The sequence below is a fragment of the Pteropus alecto genome, unplaced genomic scaffold (genome assembly GCF_000325575.1).
Source record: "Pteropus alecto unplaced genomic scaffold, ASM32557v1 scaffold34, whole genome shotgun sequence".
In the NCBI taxonomy this organism is placed as follows: Eukaryota; Metazoa; Chordata; class Mammalia; order Chiroptera; family Pteropodidae; genus Pteropus; species Pteropus alecto.
Window position 1 is genome coordinate 1822708 of NW_006435763.1, and position 23437 is coordinate 1846144.

The following is a 23437-nucleotide window of genomic DNA, read 5'->3' on the forward strand; positions in this document are numbered from 1 at the left end:
GGCTACTCATTCAAGGTCATTTTCATTCTCTCAATGAGGAAGTGACTTTGCCTGAGGGTTTGCAGGGTTGGTACGTCACAGTCTGGCAGATGCCCGTCTTCCAAGTCTGTCAGCAATTCTCCCCAACCCCCAACAAGGATTCTGCACTGGCAATGTCCTCACGAGTAGCTGCCTCCCCATATCCTAATGGCTCTTCTCCCTCACTCGCTGTGTCCCAGCCTCTGAAGCACGTTAGAGTCTGAGTGAGGACAGTTTAGCACTTTCTTTGTCTCCGCCAGCCCATGCCTTCAGTGGTCTGGCAACAACCAAACACCTCTATCGAGGGTATGGTGCTTGACACCTGTCTCTGCGGGATCCCACAGCCCACATCTTAGCTGACCATGTGTCTCCTTGCTAATTACTCATCTGAATGAAACACAGACGAGCACCTAGAAGAGTTACCGTGTCAGTCAACAAGAGAAGACTTGTGGCAACCTAAGTGCAGAGGAGACTGGGATAGTAAAAGTTGCTTTCTCGTCCCTTTAATTTACATCCTGTCACCAACTGCTTAAATGTTATTTTAAAAGTCAAACCTTGTGATTTTAGTACGCAGTTTCAACAATTCTTTGTGGGGAAAGGACCACACCAAAAAGTGAAAGACATCTACATATAAAATCTTTATTACAGGCAATATTGGTCCATACACTACACAATACCAACAGTACAAGTTTAATCTTTCAAAATCATCATTTAAACAGCAAAAGACCAAGAAATAAAATTTGAATCAGCTGAGTATTTTTCAAAATATTCTCAATGCACATTATCCTCAGTTCCCTTATAATAATGAAACATACAAATACAGAAAAATACCCCATTTAACGTATACTAGTGTTAAATGGTTATTTGGCTTAAAATCTGAGTTAAGAAAATCCTTTTTAGCAACCTACATACAGATAAGTAGCAAACTTTATTATATTAAACAAATTCGTTCCGCTTAAAATGTGTAAAGAATTTCATCCATCATATGTTCTGATTCTAGTACAAGTGTTTAATCTCTCACCATCATGGTTCTTATCTGAAGGACCAACTCAAGGAGTCGTCCTAGGAATAACTTTATCCTCTTCCCCAACACACTTCATCCAAAAATCTGTTCAACAGATGGCAACCGGTAGCGGTCACTTAGCCATTTGATGCCAATGGTGCCGCGAGAGCATGGCCAGACCTGTTAAACAGCCCGTTTTCCTACCTACTGGGGGTTGCTGCTCAGGAGGGAGGATAGACGCCAATGCAAGCAGAAAATCTGCAGCTCCTCTGCTACGTGCCTTACAACACTTTCAATTTTTCTGGTCAATGCTCTGATTAGGTAACATACATAAAAGCCAGCATATTAGTTTAAATCTTTAAACAAAAAACTATATTTTCCAAAGTCATTATCATTTGGGGCAATTAAGTGATCTTTTCTTGCTTTGTTGAGCTTCATCTTTAGGGCGTCTCTCCTTTCCTCCCATTCGTGAAGTTCAGCGTTTCCATGTGCAAATTTACAGCTGTTCCCTTCCGTGCAGGTACCGTTCATATACCTGTTAGGGCAAGTCAGCTTGGTAAGCGTGCACGAGTTCATAAAAATCTTAAAAATGTACACTTCACTAGCTTTCTTATTTTGACATCCAAAATAGAGACATTGGTACTTTAAACCCTTTAAATGTATTTAATGCAAAACACTGTCTTATTGCTACAATTCAAATATTTTCTTAAACAAAAGGTATCTTTAGGTAAATTGATTAAAATTACCTTTTCCTGATTTTATAATCTGGTAAAAAAATAGTGAACTTCTCATAAAAGAAAAAAAGAAAAGAAAAATTCTGTTTGATGGGGAAAAAGACTACAATCCCTGATGCGGTGGAAAGAAATCAGAAGTGACATTAGGTAAAAGATGCCTTCAATGGTTTTAAGTATTACATGGATCTAAATTTGGAAATTAAATATAAAGAGATTGAACAAAATGAGGAGCAACTCAAAATTATCTCGCTTTCCATCGAAAAATTTTCTAAGTGACCTTAAACACACGAGTGATACTAACATTTTCCTTTGACCTAAGTTCCAGATTTACACTTGAAATATTCAAAGGCAGTTTCAAGACTGATGAACATCTACGACAAGAAAGGCTGTGGTGAAAGGTTACACAATCACGGCTGGGAACTCAAAGACTGGGCAAACTTGGACGAACAAACATACACCTCTGTTCAGTTATCTCGAGACATTTCAAATTGGTAAATCTTTTCACGTAACCATGGAAGAGGGAAGAAATGTTCACAGAGCAACTAAAGCTTTGCGTCCAGATGTAAGCCTCCGATATCAGAAGACTTAGCACCCAGATATTGTCTAGTGACACAGTGACTGTCGAAGTTGTGCAAAACCAGCAGTCTTCATGTGGGAAGTCTACGTACCTATCACAAATACTAAAATACCCCGTTGGGAAGCGGTGCTGCCAGCAGTACTGGTCGTCTTCCGTGTGGAAAACCTTCTCCTTGTGCTTCTCTGAGGAGATGTGGCCTTGCCACTGCTTCTCGCTGTTACAGTTCTTCCCACACATCCAGCAGTGAAAGTCCACCTGAAGGGCACAGAAGACACGCGACCCGTCAGCAGGCGTTGTCTGTCTGTCCCTCCAGCACGTTCAGGGCCCCGGGTGGACGGGAAACCACTCAAGACCCAGACTCTATTCTCGGGGAGCACGTCTGGTTGGGGAGCCAGGCAAGAACATAAAACTCGAAGTCAGAAACAGAACCGAGGAGGTGTGCCAACACCGGGAGGCATGCCAGAACACAGGCATGGGGCAAGGGGTTCAGCTACACGTCTAAGACGTCTCCAGCAAGGAGGCGACAGGAGCCAGTATGCCAACAGGGGGCCAGGCTCGAACAAGGACTCTGGGAGGGAGCAACACGACAAGGAAGAGCAGAAAGGACGTGAAAGCCCAGGGCTCGCCAGCTGGAGCAGGACGGATGAGCAGCAGCTCCGTTCATGCATATGAATGGCGCCCCCTTAGGGGCCAGGACTTGTGCCAGGTGCCAGAGAAGTACCCACAAGGGGGAGACGCTGGGCCTGGGGCACAGGCCTACGGAGGAGGCGCTCTGTTATCGTGGCGTGCAGGTGCTACCGCAGATGCAAGCTTTGAGGGAGTAGTATTTCCCAAATGCCTTGTGTAAGAACCATTGAGACAATGGAAAAGAATAGATTCTGGAGACATCCCGTGAGATTCTGACTCAATATGTCTGCGAAACAGATGAGAATCTACCTTATTAAACACCTCTGGCAGATCTCATGACCTACCAAGTGCGGGCGACCCTGCTCTGCGAAGCCAAGGAGGACTTAAGAAAAGGTGGCAAGGGAATCAGAGCTGAGCCTTGGCAGAGAGGGCAGAGGTCAGAGGGCACATCACAGGCCAGGCCATGGATGTGACCTGATCTGACTGAATATGAAGAGGTGCCAAAAAACAAAACAAGAAACAAGTAGCAGAATAACACATATGCCTATGTCAATCTAATAACATACCAGGTGGAACTAAAGATTAGGAATAAATTATGTCAAAGATATGTAAACATGGCCTGGAAAAAAACACATTGGATCTGGTCCCTCTGGGAAGGGAGGCAAATTGGGTTCCAACTTTTATCTTTTAACATTTCAATTATTTTTACAGAAGCAAATACAATAAACTGTTAACATCAGTTCAGTGGGGGTGGTGGGCTCAAAATATTCATTATATTATCCTCCTTACTTTTCTGACTATTTCAAAAGAAAACCACAACAGCAGAAGACCATCGGTGATTCAATGTCTCCGCAGAACCCGGAGTGGCAGCAGCCAGACTGCAGGTGGTAAGGAGGGAGGAAGGACTAGGAGGAAGGGAGCCACACTTCCTGAGCATGTTCTGTCGCCCAGCACTGGGACGCGTGGGCAGACTCATCACAGACTTCTCCGGCACAACAACCCCACTTGGAGATGGTGAATCTGCCCAGGGTCACAGGCGAGTAAGGAAGGAACCAGGACTTAGACTCAAAATTCTCTGGCCCCAAAGTCAGAAAAAGGATCAAGGAAAGGATTTGATTTTATTTTTTTAGTGAGATGCTTTGGGGGATAGCATCTGGCATGAAGTACCTCTCAGATATGGGCTACGTTCACTGAGACCTCGCTGCTCAGAACATCGTGATCGGCAGCATTTGGTGTGTTAAGGTTTCTGATTTTGGACTTTCACGTGTTCTAGAAGATGACCCAGAAGGTGCTTACACAACAAGAGTGAGTAACTCAGTTTTTTTTCCTTTTATCTTTATTTTCCACCTTGTATTATGTTTACTTCAAATAGAAAGAAATCATGCCCCACAATGCTTTGTCATTTACATCTCCCCTGAGGAATGGATTTTAGAATAAAGAGATTTAAGCTAACAGCAGAGAGCCACTGGAGACGGAAGATACGGGAAGCGGGCAGGGAGTGAGAAGGCTCCATCTACGGCTCGGAAGCAAAGGAGAGGTGAACTAGCCAACGGTACTTACAGTAACTTCCGCATAATCTGTTGGCATATGAATCTGTTTTCCATTTTCCTTGTTGGACTGACTGGCTACATCATCACTTTTTTCATTTTTTTGACTCTTTAGCCAGAGTTCATAAAACTGCTCCATATCTTGAACTAAAGAAAAATGGATCACCTTTAGCAGCGAAGATTTAAATACATCATTTAAATCCACACAAGATCATGCACACTTTTGGCATCAGATGGCATACGTTTTCAAAGGAAAAGCGAGAGGGCTGAATGGAGACTGATTATATTAGACACAGAGCGATGGCCCACGTCCAAGCAGCGGGTGACCTCTCACGGGCAAGAATCAAATTCAGGACTGTTAGACTGCAAACATTAGTTTTCGAGATTAATTCCTCCTTGCACTTGTAAGACACTTTGCGGGTGTTTAAAATTCAGGAATCATTATGAGGGTACCACCAAAAAAAAAAAAAAAACCCCACATGGCTCCATGGTGCCCACATTAAACACTGGTTATCACTGCCATAACCACACACACTACTTACACGGCTTGGGGGAGCCTGGAGCTGATACGCTCCTCACTGTTAACTGAGAAAGAGAACAACAGACTATAGATTCTGACCCTGATGGGAGTCTGTCAGTCAAGCCACAGTCCCAGAGGACTGACATGCTGGGATGCAATTTACAACAACACAACCGTGACCAGGTCCTGGGCAGTGGCTACAAGCTGCATCCTCTGGTAAGAGCAGGTGTATTCCACATGCTGTCAAGTGCTAAGACCAGGTTTCTCAATCTCGGCACTGTTGACACTCTGGGCCAGATAATTCTTTGCCGTTGGGGGCTGTCCTGTGCATTGTAGGATATTCAACGATGTCCCTGGACTCTACCCACTAGATGCCAGTAGTATGTTCCCAAAAGTCATGACAATAAAAATGTCTCCAGACATTGCCAAATGGCCCCAGTTGCTGTATATCCCTACTCCAAGCAAGACAGCAGTGAGGAAGAGTCTCATCCACACAAGTCACTGAATTTTGACATAGCTGAAACACGGCAGTGCTCACATCCGACTGGTTCTTGTAATTCAGAGGCTGCATATCTTAAGCAGTCAGTAACTTTCCACCAGTTAAGATTAAAGAACAATGATCCTTATAGTAAAACATTTTCTGGTCAAAAGTGAAAAGTCATCTGAGGCTCCTTTCAATGACTGCCACAATAAACTAGAAGTTGGACCAAGATAAACTCTCCTTGGGCCTTTGAATCTGGGCCTACTCTATCAGTAGGGCCTCCCTGAAGAAACCTCCAACTCTAATCTGATTAATTCAGCAGGTGACTATTCATAACAGGAGCAGATGATCTGATTTAAGCAGTCATGGAAGGACTAAACTTCCCCAGACCATCACTCAGGAACACATTTCCGACAGCAAAGGATGCAGAGCTACATATCTGTATCCAGATTGGACCCCTGCAAACACAGATCAGATGTCAGATTCTACTCCACTGATAAAATGGTACAATTGTTTAGGATGCAGACTGCTGTGTTCATGGTAAACTGGCATATTTCCAGAGAGGAAAGAAACTTGCAGGTGAGCTAGATTTCACGGATGTCAAGGCCACAGTTAAAATATCAACTTACTCCCATTCTCCTTCATGTAAGTCCACACTTCTCGTTCCTCGAGACTATGAGCAAAAGAACAGTTTCCAACATATTGACATTTTTTCCCAGAAGCAATATGATTGCACAGCTGTATAAAAAAATATGAATATAAGACAGAATACACTTAGTAATACTGCCTAATTTTTACATTTAAGCAAAATAAGCATTATTATTCATGCTAATGCTGAGTAATAGAATTCTTAACTAAGATTAATTTGATTCTATCAAATTGATGATAAGCCCAAAACACACAAGACGATATTAATGTTAAGCTCTCTATCTCGAAATTTTTCAAAAGAAGATTTCCAAAAGAAAGAATGAACTGGAATACGGAACGTTTTCTTACAAGAAAATGTCTACGGACTCACTTATTCAGAGTATCTGCTTTTAACATAGCAAAACATTTTATCTCTGAATGCAAATCTCTGGGCCCCTCAGTCTGACAGGCCTGCTCTCCCCTGCCTGCCACCCAGGATTCCTCCTTGTCAGCACTTGAGGACGGTGAAGAAACTAAGGGCTACTCCAAAGGTACTCAAAAAAAATCTCAGACGGTTAGCTTCCTTATAACCAATGCTGGCAGTAAACCTTGGCCATCATTCACTAGATGTGCATTTTCTGAAGACAATTTACACTAACCAGGCCATCCATTTGCACAGGATTCAAACAATACCTCTTCTAGTTATTTACATTTTTATTTTACAAAGTAAATACAGTAATACTGGTAGGAAAATCAAGTGATAGCGATGAGCAGAACGCAGACTTCCCTAAGGACCTTGGCTATGAAGAACTAAGAAAACCTCCATCATCGAGAGCTCATTCTTAGATATCATCACTATACCTGTCTGTATAGAGCATAAAGCCTAGTACAATCAGCAGTTAGCTTATCTTAGTTTATTTGTGTTTCAACAAGAGCTGGCTCTATGTATCAGTTTACATAATGCTAGATGCTTAGCATCGGTTTTTGCTAAAACTCTAAAACAATCAGCCCTGAACACTATACATTTTCTCTCTTGGACCAAGGTCAGCGGCCCCTCCCTTAGTCATCTGTATAAAGTCAGTAGTCGATAAAACATTCTGTGACTGACTTTATTATGTTCTTTTCCCAGTCGGACCCCAGTAAGTATTTAGTCAGACGTTCCTGAGAAACATTTACCATAGTCTTTAAAGCTCACTGATAAGGAGCAGGGAGAAGAGAAGATAAAGGAGAAAGAAGGCTGGCTACTGTGCTGGGTTTTTACTTAACACCGTCTCATGAAATCGTCCCTATGATGTAATTATTCCCATTTACAGATGAGCAAACTGAGGCTGAGTAACTTGACCAGAGCCCCTCTGGCAGACTCTGAAGTCCATTCTCCTTCCACCTCTCCACACTGTCTATGCACACTCACACAAAGAATGTTATTTCTTCTTTCAGAAAAAGGATCCCTTAGCAATACCTAGTATGGTAGAAAAAGGAAATAAGGTACTGTAACATCAAGCAACATTTCAGAATAATCAGTAGTCCTGAGCGGCTGCCTCGTGAACTAGAATTGTTATCATCTTTGTTTTAACAAAGTATTAAGGAATATGCCCATCGTCTCCACCATCTTGTAAAGCAGAAGGTATCAATGGTTCCACTCAGCTTTCTTCCATCCTATGCTGATTAAATCACCCAAATCTAGGTCTGAAACCGCTGTAGATGACACACAAACACACCACCACCTTCCAAGACTGACCTTGTAACCTGTGTGAGTTTTACAAAACACAAGGTACTCTGGCTGATGAGAGATTAATCTGCCTCTTCCTCAACCCTTTCTGGCAAGTCGAGGACGAGGTTTCCTTTACAAGGGACCTCTGCGATCCATCTGACCTGCTTCTCTAGGCAAAAGGTTCTCTCTGTATGTCCTCCATTGGGGGAGAAAATTTACTATGTGTCAGTGCTCCCGTGTCCCTGTCCGTTAACTCACACAGTAACATCCCTTCACACTCTCCAGACTCTCTCCGTCCTGTAGAGGAAAAGTCCAGAGCCGGCTTAAGGGGGGCTGCTCAGACAATCGTCTTTGAGACCACATAAGGCGCCAAGGGGTACAGTACTGAGGTGAAACATGCCACCTCATGAATGGAATACTATCCTAATTTTAACTTGGTCTGTCATTTTCATCCCAAGGGTTTTTGAGGAACATATTCCTCTAACGTAGAACATTTTTCCTTTGAGTTATTTTAGAAGGTCCTAGAAAGTAGGGTATCTTTTAGCTAGTATAGATTGCTTCAGCGAAAGAAAGAGGTATGATGAAAACAACTCAGCCACAGCATTTGTAATACAGAGGCTCTGATAGCAAAGCCGAGGAATCAAATTTAAATGAAATTCTCTTCCATTCCCTCCCAAAAGTAATTCATCTGAAAAATAAGTTAAATGCCCATAAGTGTTTCTCGAGTCTCTATTTCTTGATTCTCTATTTACTTTTCCCGAGTAATTCATAAAAACCCAATCTATCTGAAAACTGACCCAGGACCACACACATACTAAAGGGAAGGAAAAAAGAGAGGACCATTTAAATTTCATTACTACTATGAGCATTAAAGGGCGCCAGTTTCAATCTGAATTACTACTACTATCCAATGATTTGAAATGCCTAATTTAAAAAAAGTGGCTTAAAAATTACGTATGTACATCAAACTGTAAAGGCATTTGTTTCTTTGTGGGGAGAGGACGGATGTTCATCCACTTCTTACGATCAATAGACATCACTCTCATCGCACGTCGCTCTTTGGTCCACCTAAGAAAAATGGAGTTCAGAAAAAACAAAGACACACTGGCAAAAGATATAAAATAAAGGGACAGGTACAAAGTTTGTACCTAAAGGACCAGAGATATTTTTTCTTTTCTCAACCCTTCTAAAAGAAGTGCCTTATGATTGTTATTTCATTTCCTATTGATATTAGTAAACAAAATTCCCTACATATCCTCAAAAAAGAACCAATAAAATACAGGAAAAACACTATTAAATTTTGTTGAATTCTTAGCTACTAAAGCCTAAACATCTCTTCCCGTTTGCTTTGTAATTACTCCTAAATTATCTACTTTCCTCTGCTTGCTTTGAAGTCTTAATCTTTTTTTCTCACATGTATGATTTTATACCTATAAAACAGATCAGTATGAAATTGGCATTGTTTCCACACACACACACTACTTACGAATGCCTTGCCTTTGCACTACAATATTTTCTGTTTTTGTCAGGTTCAGTGACTTGCCCATTTTTCAGACACTGAGCACACACAAATTGTATCTTCATATTAAGAAATCCAGGCATTATTTGATTGCCAAGTACCTTAAACAATTAAAAGATCAGTTTTAATTTTAACAGAAAACCAGTTTTCTGAGAACAAAATACTGAATCGCCATGCTTTTTTTTTTCCACAATAGCACACAATTTCTTTTTGTCTAGTTTGATAATGTGGCCATTATATATACGATCTAATAACTAAATCTCCAAGTCTCCACCCAAATGCAAGATAATAAAAGCAGATTACAGACGCCAAACCTCAATTTATGAAAGTCAGCTTTGGAGATGATGACTGGAATTTTTTTGAGGGGAGGGGTGGTTAGCGGATAAAGCAGTTTTACCTGGTGGGAAGCAAACCACAAACACAATCCACCTCCCTTATGCCAATTTTTCTGCCAATTAAGTTGAATAAGAAAACTGTGTCCTATACTCTTGGCAGGTATATTATGGGAAGATGCCTAATTTTTCTTATGATGATCAACTAAAATTCAAAATTTTTTTTTACACATTAAGAATTCCAAAAAATAAAAAAATAAAAATAATAAAGAATTCCCCAACTTGTCTACAGCCATGCCACCCTGAACATGCCCAATCCCATCTGATCTCGGAAGCTAAGCAAGGTCAGGCCTGGTTAGTACTTGGATGGGAGACCACCTAGGAAGTCCAGGTGCTGTAGGTGTTAAAAATTAATTAATTAATTAATTAATTAAATGGGTTAAAAAAAAAAAGGGGGGTGGGGGAAGAATTCTTCAACTCAATAAACATTAAGAAAGTAACTGGACCACAAGTGTGACCTGCCTCTGCCAACAACTAACACCCATTAAGTCATTCTGGAAAGATCCCAAATGCAGAAAGTACACAAGAGAAAATACCTGAGCTCCAGGTACGTTTGCTTCCAAATTTTGCCAGTATTGTTTAGATTCTTGAGCAATAGCATCATGTGACATACCTGGGAAATGTACAAGCCTTCCTTTAGGATCTCTGTATAATAATAGTCCACCAATCAGGTCACAATCAGACTCAATTCCCTAATTAGCCCCATGCAGCGTAACCAACCACTGAGTAGGAATGAACATCACATGACTCTTTTTGAAAATGGAAGTTTTTCCAATAGAGCTCTTGGTGCTTTCCTCAAAATCTTTCTTCCTCACAAAACCATACTACATGCATGAACTTGTACTGGCAATTAATTACGTGAGCCCCTACTCAAAAAAGGCCACTTTAAAAAGTAATTGCACAGTTGAAAGCTCAGGGCAAAATCAACAGGGCTGCCACATCAGGGTGATGGAGAAGGGTCTACGAAGACTGTTTCATCAAACCCTGACTGCCCGAGACATTTTCAGTCATACACGACACTTACTATTTTCTTTTTGTAATATCCAGACTTTCAATTCTATAAGACTGTGAGCATAAAAGCACTCATCTTCCCTTAAACAGCCGTATCGAACCTCATGTCGACATAAATCAAGCTGACACTGACTGTGGTAAGAACGTATTTTTGAGTATTTTACTGTTGTTTCTCGCAAAATGTGGACAAGGCACCTAGAGATGAAAATGAAATGGCATTTTAATATGGTGCTGCCACAGCTTAAAAATACACATATACAAACACATATACATACACTGTGAAGTTCTAAACTCAACATACATTTTAAGTCTTTATCAGAAAACATAAATCATTATCTGCAACTGCTGAATTAACTGGGGAGGTGGGGAGGATAATTATATGTTAAGCCATAAAATTCCTAAATCTATGTCATGAGAAACTAAAAATCAATATGCTTCTCTGTACTAAATGATCAATTTAATAATTCATGACAACATTCCCAGCCAAATCTACTAACGGATGTTTTTAAATAGTCATCATCTTTCAAAATAACAACAAAAAAGACGGGGGATGCTGGATGCATACTAGTCTGGTTTTATCTGGATCTAAGAAAACAATCTATTTTGTCGCTATAAAAATTAGAAACTACCAACATACTTATTTTTTTCAAATTCATGCTTTGTAACCGGGTGAGAACAAGAAGTAGAATTATCTTTATTTCGTTTACTGATCATTCTAGGCTTATGATCAAAACATTTCTGGAAAAGACAGAGAAGAAAAATTATCACGAAAACATAAAACAAAATATAACTTTTGTACCCCGAATATTTCTTAGTTTCGATATTATCACATACCTATACATTATATACTTATACCAATTAATATTCATCATGAAGTCTTAATATTCTTTTGGGTAACAGCAGGAGCTACCATTCGAGTGAATGCTTTATCTTATAGCAGGACCTGTGCTAAGGACTTTATACTTCTGGGCTGGCAAGTCAGAAACTATCACCAATTTTACAGCAGAAAATAAGGTTTGGAGACAGCACCTCACAAAGGAATATAAACTCTCCAAGGTGCTCTTGCAGAAGTTTGAATACGGTCAGGTTGACCTTCCCACTGCCACCAAAGAAAGCCTCTCTACTGAATGCGCCCTTTCGCTCCAGTGTCCAGACGTCTATCTCTTCTTGGCAATAAGCAAATGTGCAATGGCCTGAATATCTACATTCCTCTTCAGCAGCAACATCTAGAAAGACGGGGGATTAAAGAACATTTATAACATGGGCCATTATTTTTTCAAAGTCAGTGAATATTAAACCCGTTAAGACATCATCTGAATTTTTGTAACAATTCATGGAGAATTTCAAACAATGATACCCATATTACTATCCAGAGATGATATTAACCCTTAAAAAAAAAAAAACCAAAACCCCGTACCCAAGTATAATTTTTTTTTCCAGACAGGGAAAAAAGCTTTGATACTCTCACATATTCTACCTAAGTTTAAAAAAGCACTTAGGGACATTCAAAGTCTGTTCAGATGAAGTGGCTAACCAAAATAAAAATACCAAGTTCTTGCCAAAGCAGTTTAAAAAGAGCAATATTTTCAAAGCCTTAGTTCAGTGTTTTGATTCTATTTAGACCAAGTCAGAGAACTCCAAGTTTGAGACAGTTTCCAAGTAAAACCTGGTTGAAGCCCTGATTTCATAAATAACTATATCCTACACAAGAAGTTAGAAACAAAGGTTAAAATAACATAAAAACACTAATGTCTTGATCCGAGGAACTTGCTATTAACTCTATCTAAACATTTTTAGTAACAGTAATTCTGGAGCCATTATAATAAATGCAGCATATCACTGATCACTAATGCATACCAATTAAGAGGTTACAGTACCTACCTTTACATATATAATAAGGTCCTTCATAATTAGTTTTCGTTGGTCTTGGTCGTATTTTTTTCCATGATTTATCTTCAACATTCTTTATCCTACCAATTAAAATATCTTTCTTACATTTATGATCTATATTAGGCTGGTAAGTGAAATCCATTAACTTAGGGCCTGAAAAAGATGTAAAAAGAATTGCTCATATGCACAGAAAGTATCATTTCATTTTACAGGCACATTTATAAGGCAGATGTGAGAAAATGGATATTGATTACTAAATTGCCACAAAAATCTTATTTTCATAACCCCACAATGTAAACAAGCTACCAAAGTGAATTTTGCCTTTTATGCTGGTTGGGAAGACTTCTCCTATACCAGTCTTCCCAAAACATACTTTTATTTAACTATTAGAATAAGAATTCTGATGGCTTACAAAGGTAAAGAACACTATTAAATACACAAGTAAGAAAGAAAATGAATTGGGGGATACATTGCGTTTCGGCTAAGAATACATTCAGAATAAATTTTGTTTGTATCACTTGACTTAGGGTGTAAAGATAAACAAACCAAAAGAAAGTACGTTAATTTTCATAGACATTATATCATATACTGGTCTTACAATGCTTTTTTCTAGTTCTTGCTCTATTTGCAAATGACCAAGTTCTTAAATGTATACTTAGAACATAAAGAATTTCATAAAAATTTCAATAAGCTTTCAAAATCAGGTAAATATTCTATTCCATATGATTCTACAAATAAAATTATATCAAATAAGAGCAGAGACTTATCCTATTAGACTCCAAAAGTTCCAAATCAATAACTGTGGCTTCTTTTAGAAAGAACTTAAATAGGGATTGAAAAAGTCACAATAATGCATTTACAAATTCCTAAGAACTGTCAGGTTATCGATTAGTTCAATACTGTCTGTTGCTTTGCTTGGTTCTGACCTGATTTTTCGAAACAGATCTGGCAAGCTTGTCTCAATTCATGGGTTCCTTCAAGGGGGTGTCTTGGGGTCACTGAAGGTGGTTTTGTAACTGTACTTCCAAAAAAGTTTCCAAAGTCATTTCTAAGGTGACTTGAAATTCCCAGGAAACTCTCAGAAGCAAACAAACTGCCTGGTCCGTTCATCTGCAAGAAGAATAAAAATACAAAAAGCAAAAAACAGCCAACAAATAATGCGCTGTCACTAAAGAAGGCAACAAATTCATCTGAAAAATAAGACATTCTTCACTCAAGTCAGTACCATTGTGTCCTTAATAAACTTCTATTTAAAGGCTGTTGCTTTCTCTGTTTTCCCCTCTTTGGGTCTCTAAGCCCCTCCCCCACTTTTTCTGATCCTCTGTGACTGGTTCAGAGTAACAGGTAATTGTTCTGCTGCAGAGCAAACACATGGCCTGATCTTATACAGTTGACCCCTGAACAACGTGGGGTTTCGAGGCACGGACCTCCACACAGGCGAAAATCCGCATTCAACTTCTGACTCCCCAAAGATTTCAACTGTCCCTCGGTATCCTTGGGGGACTGGTTCCAGAAACCCCACAGATACCAAAATCCCTAGATGCTCAAGTCTCCTATATAGAATGGCATAGCTCAATCCATACAGTCAGCCCTTGGCATCTGCAGACTCCCATCCTCGGATTGGAAATAGTACAGGTATTTACTGAAAAAAATCCACTTACAAGTGGATCCTCACAGTTCAAACCCGTGTGGTTCCAGGGTCAACTGTATTTCCTTGTCTTGTTTACACTGTGCTAAAGCCTCTAACACTATCTGTGATAGTGATTAATTTGCTATGACAGACCAGTCTTAAACACAGAGCATTTATTACTGGATATTCCAGAAGGGTCTTATTTTAACACTATTTCCCGTAGTACACACAAATAACATTCAAATAACATTCAAATGACACAGTTACTTATGTAAAAGACCTATTTTCAATTTAAGCGATGTATTTACAAAAGAGGAAGTGGCACTTACAAGTAAAAGGGAAGAATTACTGCTGTTAAGCGATGTTCCCTCTCTAGAAGTTGAGGTGGACAGATCTAAAATAATAAAAACACTTCAACAGACCTTTTCACTCTAATCATGTAATAAGAACATCAGGGCTTAGCGGCTGACTACGGCTTCCCCACGTTATTTTTCCATCCCAGATCCTAGGAGCTTTCATGATTGACACTCAAAGAGGGCTATGGCATTCTTCCTTTCCTCTAGAAACCAAGGGCATAAAAAAACCCTCAGACAAAAAAAGATTTAGATAAAAAACTATTTTCACAGACAGAAGCTGATGTAGGACCTACCAAGTGAGACTGTTAAAAAGACTAAGAATATAATTCATATTAAAAATATGAATTAAAAATTCATTTTGAAAAAATGAAGCAGGAACTCAACTGGAACATTAAGAAAATTAGGAAGGTTCAATCACTTTCTTTTTCTCAATCACCACTTGATTATTTTCTCTCTGCCCTTCTGTCTCTCACAAATTTAATTTCTTCAGTTGTCAATCTTTAAATGAATTATTTTGATTTTTGTCCCTTTAACCATGCAACAATGCCTCAGAAATATGAACTTTTTTTTATCATTCTTGTTGAAAGTATATATTAAACCTGAGATTACAGGAACAGGAATCAGATCAAAAACTCCACAACCCCTTGTGAAACTAAAGCGTAGCTTTCTGAGCTAGATGGATGCAGCCTACGATAGACAGATCATCCTGAACACTGATCTTAAATTAGTCTTAAATAAGTATTTGCCTAGTTCGGAATTGAAAAAGATAACTTGTCTTGAAGACCCTTTAAGATGGGGTATACCTTTCTTGGAAAAAAATGTTAAGTCATTTCATCCCCAAAAACAATAAGACACCCAGCTTAACAAACCATCCCATAAAAAAAAAAAAATAGTGCCACATACATTCCTTTCCTCACCCCTTTGCTTCTTGATCTCCATAATGGCAGAGTTAAGAGGTAAATTTAAAAGTGAAGGTTTCATTTTTCTGTTTTCAGCTACAATAAAAATAATTCAAGTACCAACCACCTAGAGTTAGTTAAATAACTGCTAAATATAAATTGTCATTTTTAGAAAATTAACTACAATTGTTCACACAAACAGCTTGATTCTTACCTCGTTTGGACTCACTCATTGAAAACGAATTTAAAGAACAGAAATCTCCAAAAGATGAGGTCAAAGGTCGATACATCTCTGAGAGGGAGGATGGAGAGGCATACCTCGCACCAATGGGTAAGGTGCCCAACAGAGATGTCGAAAAGGGTACGCAAGGGGCGACACTGACTGTTGAAAGGGATCCTCTAACTAAAGCTGGTGGCTAAAAAGGAAAAAAAGATTTGATGACAATCCATGAAACTCAACTGAGCTGCTTTTAACATCAGCATATAAAATCAAATCATTACACTTGGCAATTATGTTACATAACAAAGTTGAAATCAAAATCAAGACTCAATCGAGAAACCTAAGCCACAGAGCTTATTTCTTCTCAAGCCCACATTTTAAAAAGGACTGAGGAACGAGAAGTCCTTGATCCATAAAACTTACTTTTCCTTAACTATCAAATACCTATTCTTTGTCTGAATATTAAAGTTACCTTTTCTATACATATGATTCCAATAGGAATAAAAGAAAAATTAGGTAATTACTAGATAACATGTTTCTTTTTTATTTTAAAAAATGACTGAATTAGCCAGTTACCACCGAAGAAGGACAAAAGTAATTTTCAAGATGAGAAACCCAAAGTTTAGCCTATAGGCAATACTGACAACATCTAACAAGTCATATCACTACTTTAAAAAATGAAGCCTGTCTTCAGAAGAAAGGAGAAATGCAGAAATTTACCATAGCAGCTTCATTAGCTTCAGGTGCAGAATCAAGGAGCTCATCTATTTCATCTCCAAGGACCATATCTCCATCATCTAAAAAAGCTTCTGGCATGGTGAAGGGGATCTTTCCTCCGTTTGCCAACACTGTCGATGGCAGAGAGTTCTCTTCCACTTGCAGTGGCAAAATAGAAGGTAAGGACATAATTGGAACCGAGGCCAGCTCACTTCCAACTTGGTGAGAAAAGCTGGACGCAGGCATAGAAACAACAGGAACTGCTTCTTGCCTCGGAGTTAATAAATCTGTAACACGGATGGAAATGTACTCACTCAATTTCGATGTACTGACACAATATTAGTGTTAACAGACAATAATAAAATGAAGATCTAAGTGAAAATATGAAAATAATTATAAAAACAAAGGAGTAGATACAAGAGTAAAAGCAATTCAAACGAGAGTGAAAGTAATTCTAAAAATAATTTGTTTTACCCAGGAATAGATATATTTACTTGAGAAAACATCTCCTTCTTTCTCAAAATACCTGTGCCCCTTTGGGCAGAGCTATTAGATAGTGGTGAGGCCACAGCGGTTATCCACTGATTGCTCACTGACATTATCAATCACTCACCAACACGCCCAGAAGCACAAAGGTGGTTTTTGAAATTATTCTTGCTTTAATACTAATAACCACGTAGTAATCTTTTTTGACAATACTATAATCTATATAAGGCCTAAAACTGGTGCTTTTCAGATTAAGATGACATGGAAAAACATACCTGGCTCAATATCTTCCACTGAACAATTCAAAGCCTAGAAATTAAACCAAATAATGAATCATTGTATTTTCAGGATTCTAAACTATAATATAAGCCATCTGTAAAACTCACTCTAAGAGAGCTATGCAGGTTTTCACGGAAATCTGACACCCTTCCAGTTAGATCCCAGAGATAACAGGAGTACGTAAACCTTTGTAATATGTGGTGTTAAACAGGGCTCGTCTAGCAGTGCTACCACCTGTTTCCTTGGACCAGTACTTCTCTAAGGATTAGGAGCATGCCAGCTCCAGGGAAACTAGTCTGGCCCATCACTCACTCCCCAACTCACAATGGCCATGGGCATTCCAACGGCTCCAAGAAGGCTTACCTTTGAAAACACAACTTGTTAATTGTATTTATCCCAATGACTCCCCACATTAATATTTGGCCCTCAAACACTTGTTCTAACAAAACCTAACATCTATGAACACCCTGTAGAATGCTCCATCAGACTTCAGGAAATGCTGGATAAGAGTAAAAGATGTTACTTAAGTTGTTTGTTGTCTTTTTATAGACCAGGTAGTTCTGGCCAATTATGTGTGTGAGAAATAAAAAGGTCTCAAAAACGGACAAAGTGAAAATAATAAAAACAGAACTGCTAACGCTTCTATTTTTTCTTCTTCTTTTTTTAATGATTCTTACAGAAGTAGTAACTTTACCTTGGTAGCCCCATCCCCAGGAACTGCTTTTAATGAGGCCTGAAAGAAGACAAACACACAAACTTAAACACAGAACTTAAAGACGTGAGCTTCAAAACAGTTACAAAACAAAATGAAGATACCTCACGGAGACGACTCCGGCTTACCTCGGCTCTAACATATGCTTTTCTTATTTTAAATCCCAATTTCTGAGCTAGTTCTTGGGTCAGTTTTATTACATGCTCATCCTGAAAAAGTGAGAACATATGATTAATGGAAGATTATATTTACCAACTGTGAAGAGAAATAGGCAAAACAGTTAAAACACATTCGTTACAACACTTGCTTTATCAGCAATCGGTCTCAACTCAAGGGGGTTGGCAGCTAACTGGAAAATGTAACTCTTTAAATGCTATATATCCACATGGAAGCAATAAAATGGTCATGATGTAAACAAAAGAACTAAAATAAAATTCCAAACCTGAGGCACTGCTAAGGAACACTTCGCTACGGCGTCATAGGCCTCTTTATATCTTCCTAAATCGCTTAGAGCCTTCGATTTCCGATAGAGAGCTTTGCAGTTACTAGCATTTAAACCGAGGACTTTATCACAGTCTTCTACAACTTTATCATGGAAACCCTGGGAAGACCAAATAAAGTTAGCGATCACACAGCTCACCTCTTGCACTGATGTCTCCCTGTTAGTGCAGACACATTCAGACCCCAGTCTATCACCCTCCTTTTAAACTCAGGGTTGGCAGTATTAGCTTTCTTCTTAATATTATTTTCATTATGAAATTTCAAATGTACAAAAGGAGAAAGAATATCATGAATATCCATGTACCCACCACCCAGTTAAGACAAATGTTAAACGTCTGGCCATAAAAGCCTCAGATCTTTTAAGAAATAAAACTTTCGAGATATGGTTGATGCCCGCAAGTGTCACTCTCCTGTCCTGGTCTCATCCCCTCCAGCTCTACCCCTTGGTGGAGCTCACTGAAATGTCGAATGGAAAGGTAACTAACTGGGTGTAGAGGGACACATTACAGAACACAAAATAAATTAACCATATATACTCACTAACAAAGAACTAGGTGACAACATGGATATCTTACTTAAATTCATGGTTAGTTTTACTGAATGTCCACAGTGAAAATTATAGCATTATAGCAAAATATTGCATTTTAAGCTTAGGTTATGAAAGCTTCTTTTGAAAGCTAACTACTGTTTTGTGCTAAAAAACAAACAAACAAACAAGAAAACAAAAAAACTCCTGAGAGGATGAACTGAATCTCTAAGAAGTGAACCATCAACACAGGTCCTTGACTGATGCACTCATTTCTGAACACCTGTCTCTTCTCTAGGCGTTTTTTGTTTGTTTGTTTGTTTTTTAATAAGCAACACTCCACATGAAGCTATACTCAAATGGGAATTGCCAAGGATCAGTAACTAAGAAACAAATTACTTTCAAAATCCCTAAACGTTTGTCCAAAGTTGTTGAAAGCTTCAAGCCACTCTAAAAGCAGTTAATAACATCTCTCTGAAAAACTGAAATTAGAAAATTGACTTTTATTAATGTACTATGTTATTGGAAACATTTTTTTCTGACTAGAAACACTGTTTTAAAAACCACAACTCACCATATTAGAATAGCAAGCAATACGATTTATGTGTAGTTTTTCAATTATTTCTTTAGGAATTAAAATTTCTTCAGACTTTGCATAATCAGCTATACTCAAAGCTTCTGTGTACTGGCTTATGGAGCTATTCCAATCGCGTTCCCGATAAACATCATTTCCTTCATTAAAAAGATTTCTCACAAGAGCACGTAAATATACCTAAAAAAAGAAAGTTATCACTTGAAACCTTGTAAGGAACAAGTCGGGATATAAGTAAATGTTAATTTTTATACGTAAAACTTCAGAGGAAATAAAATTTGACAGAGCAATAAGCACTATTGTAAGAAACTGAAATTCAGGCCAAGTCACTGCTCACTCAGCTAGCGTTTCATCTTGCTTGCTTTTTCAAGAGAAAATTCAACTTTTCATCATTAAGAAAAATGCAGCAAAAGCACCTGGTAAATATTTGTCCCTGCCTCTTGGACAACTCTGTGCCTGGGATAAATAGAAACTCTAGGTCGAAAAGAATGAGAATTTTAAGGCTTCTAGTATTTCTAAAGTGTCTTTTAAAAAGGCAATAATGACTAATACTTTCTAGGGGTGCCCTTCACAGCACCCCATTGACACTGGGTATGTGTGTCTGAACATAAAATCTCTACCAACTCTAGATGAAAAAAGGTATCCTTTTTTTTTTTTTTAATTTGCATGTCTTTGATTACCAGTGAGGTTGTGCCTTCTCACATGTTTATGGACCATTTGTATTTCTTCTTTGGTAAACTGTCTGCTCAGGTCGTTTACTGGTTTAGGGGGAGAGGGATAATTAGGCCGTTTTCTTACCATGTAAGCACACGTGTTCTTTTGGTATGTACAAAAGTTTTTAAGATTCCTTCATGATTTCTAATCATTGCTTTAATATTTCAGAAGTCCTTTCTTATCACGAGATCAGATAAATATTCAAGGCTTCTGTCTCATTTTATTAATTTGGGTCTAAGCAGACAAAAGTAGTATGGAAAAATGGACAGATCAACCTTTAACAAAGGCTGACCAGTGACATGCCACTTAACCTCTTCGGAGTCTAGCTGCGATCATAAGGATTGTAAAATGAATTCTAAAATGAACAGATTATTCCAGGCGATATCTAGCTACAATACTTTATGATTCTACATCTGTTTGGAAAGAGAGAACAAGAGAGAGACTGAAAGGAGAGGCAGGAGAGGCAGAGAGAGAGCAGTGACAATCGGAGCATCGAGACCCTCAGAGGCACGAGCCACTGTGAAGTAACTGAGAGCCTGCAGGGATGAGGACCTGCAGTCCGAGACCCAGAGACCCGGGCTTTCTCTCTGATACATCACGGGCTCTTATTATTCCGTCACCTTTTGCTGCTGTGAAAATTTCTCTTCTCCTAAGTAAAAATAGAAGATATTCTGCACTCTTCTGTTCCACTTACTTTCGATCAAATGAAAGTAGGCTAAAAATAGTTTTCAAGAGGCTCAAAAGATAAATTAACTCAAAACTGCACTAATAGAGGAAAGAAAAAACAGGACAATGTCCAAGTGTGTCAAAAAACCAATGTCCTATATATTAAAGGTCAGCATACCTTTTCTACAAATGCCCAGATACTAAATATTTTAGGCTCTGTGGGACATAGGGTCTCTGTTCCAACTACCATATATTGTAAAAGTAGCCACAGCTAATATATAAATAAGGGGGTGTGGCTGCATTCCAAAAAAACTTTATTTATAAAAACAGACAGCAGGCCAGATTTGGCCAAGAAGACAGTAGTTTGCTGACCCTTGCTATATATTACAGCTCACAAGCTACTGAAGAGCTTTCAAGCAGCCCTTCCCAGAGTCATTACCGCATATTGTTCCTGTGTTCCTGGATACGACAGCGGTGACCTAAGAAGAAGAAACAAATTAATTTTAATTCTCAGGCTCTTATCAGGATTTGTTCATCCGGAAGTCATCTTAAAAGAGAGGGTCTATTAGCTTGCCACTGGTTCGAAGCACATTTTAAAGAACTCCACCTTTACTATCACTATTCACACGTAACTATAGTCATGAAAAAAAATCTAAAACTATTCCTTTGTATTTTCTTAAGTTCATTTTACTTTCAAATCTACTTCTACTAAAAGAAGGCCTAATTCTTCACATACCAAAAGAGTTTAAAAATAGTACAGAACAACTAATATTATTTGATCCAATTTGCTGCAGTATAAGGAGAAGACTGTGCCCTTCCTGGGAAGAACAGAGAGGACTTCTGCCCGGACACATCCACTCCAAGCCACGAGTGACATGTCTTGTCACTGGCATGCCTCACGAAGGGCAGTTACAGACTGTGCTTCTGAACAGAAATGTCTGGTCTCAAAAGCCCTGTATGTCAACAGCTGTTCATTTTCATTCATCAGAACTGTTCTGATGAGATTAGGTTAAATTCCTTAGTCTAACATCTTCAAGGATACTGACGTTTCGGCCCTAAAAATTAGTGACAGTAAAATCCACTTCAGAACACAAAGAAATCAAATATACAAGGCAAAAAATACCGGTGGAACGAAACGATCTAATTTCAAACCTGAATTAACAGGACTTGATAGACACGTGAACTAAAGATTCTTTAACCTCTGAGAAGTGTACAGCTATATCAAAAAGAATCACCAGGGGACTAGAACACAGGCACGAATTAAGCTCTTACTGGATAAACTGCAGTCCTTCCTTAATGTTCTGCTGCCTTTTTCTTCTTTCCTCGGACACACTGGACATGTTATCCCACACATCCACTTTCTAAATGAGCAATCTGGAAAGGGAGAGAAGGCACAAAATTACGCCAAGGCAGCAGGGCTCCTGGACCCCAAGTGAAACACCCATACTTTGAGGCCTTGTCCCACAATTCGTTGTGGATACGCCCATCCCTGCCAACTTGACTTTAGGGTCCCCGATGCAAAGAACCCTGTCTGTGGTCCCTCCCCGTTGATTAGCTCACAGAGCAGAAGGTTCTCATATTCCTTTAGGTTAAACAGCCATGCAAGTTTTGAAGGTTCCTCCTAAATAATCTCTGGAAAAAAGTCATTTCTGTCCTCCCTGCCCCCTTCTTCTCTTCCCTCCTTCATCTACAGGTTTTATTTCTTCCCTGCCTATACGCGCACGCGAACGCTGCTACTAGAACAGTCCCAGCCTTGTTTTGCTTCTGGAAGCTCTCCAGAAGTGAAAAGGTTTCACATCCGCTGGCCTCTGAGGAGTCTTCCTTGTGAGCAGACTCTAAACCTTATACTTGTTTTGTTCCACAAACTTCTACAATAATCCTTGTTGATACGAATGACAGAACAAATTATCTAAATGAATTTACTTCGACTGGAATTTTCTGGAAGGTAAAAGTGTACCTTCCATGTAGCACTGGCAAATGTCAACATATGTCACTGCTGTTAGTATCCACCCCTGATAATCAATGTTCATTAAGCAGTTCCTAGCGAGTTAAAGAAGAACCACGAGAAAAGACCAGTGATAAAACATCCTGTCCCAGTGTCCTAAACTATGGGTTCTCAACTTCAACACTATTGACATTTTGGGCCAGGTAACCCTTTGCTGTGGGCTGTCCCCCTGTACACCGCAGGATGTTAGCAGCATCCCTGCTCCCACACATTCACCCACCCTCTGTGACAACCAAAAATGTCTCCAGATACAGTTAAAAGTCCCCTGGGAGGGGTGTAACACATCACCCCAGGCTGATAACTACTGAGCTTTAACCCTAAGAAGCCATCTTACCACATAAACCATGTACTTGGACCCAAGTGACAGAGAGGGAACTCACGCCCATGTTTCAAGTGCGTAACTGAATTTTTTTAGTTTCGTTATTGCTTATCATTGTAGTTTCCTTTTTAAATCTCAAGTGTAGGGGTGGGGGTGGG

The 23437-nt window shown here is 39.1% G+C and overlaps 1 protein-coding gene and 1 pseudogene across 1 annotated transcript; one reads left to right on the plus strand and one right to left on the minus strand.

Annotated features, from left to right (window-relative positions):
- Positions 1–641: 641 nt before the first annotated feature.
- Positions 642–22353, minus strand: ZC3H7A (zinc finger CCCH-type containing 7A). The gene is made up of 22 exons (XM_006910890.3): positions 22228–22353; positions 21395–21434; positions 19558–19755; positions 18399–18557; positions 18085–18165; positions 17939–17977; positions 17241–17274; positions 16483–16766; positions 15757–15958; positions 14617–14681; positions 13584–13767; positions 12649–12810; positions 11797–11993; positions 11405–11505; positions 10781–10962; positions 10293–10369; positions 9332–9465; positions 8808–8913; positions 6137–6245; positions 4520–4653; positions 2424–2587; positions 642–1556 (listed from the first exon to the last, which is right to left on the minus strand). The coding sequence occupies exons 1-22, from the start codon at positions 22293–22295 to the stop codon at positions 1367–1369; spliced, it is 2910 nt and encodes a 969-aa protein (XP_006910952.1). The 5' UTR covers positions 22296–22353; the 3' UTR covers positions 642–1366.
- Positions 9981–10099, plus strand: LOC112479144 (annotated as a pseudogene).
- Positions 22354–23437: the final 1084 nt, after the last annotated feature.

Excerpts from the sequence above, each read along its gene's own strand:
- ZC3H7A (XM_006910890.3), bottom strand. The coding sequence starts at position 22,295 with ATGTCCAGTGTGTCCGAGGAAAGAAGAAAAAGGCAGCAGAACATTAAG. Across the intron at positions 17,275-17,938 it reads CTGGGGATGGGGCTACCAAG|GCTTTGAATTGTTCAGTGGA; the intron begins GTAAAGTTACTA and ends TTTAATTTCTAG. Across the intron at positions 11,994-12,648 it reads ACCTTATTATATATGTAAAG|ATGTTGCTGCTGAAGAGGAA; the intron begins GTAGGTACTGTA and ends CCGTCTTTCTAG.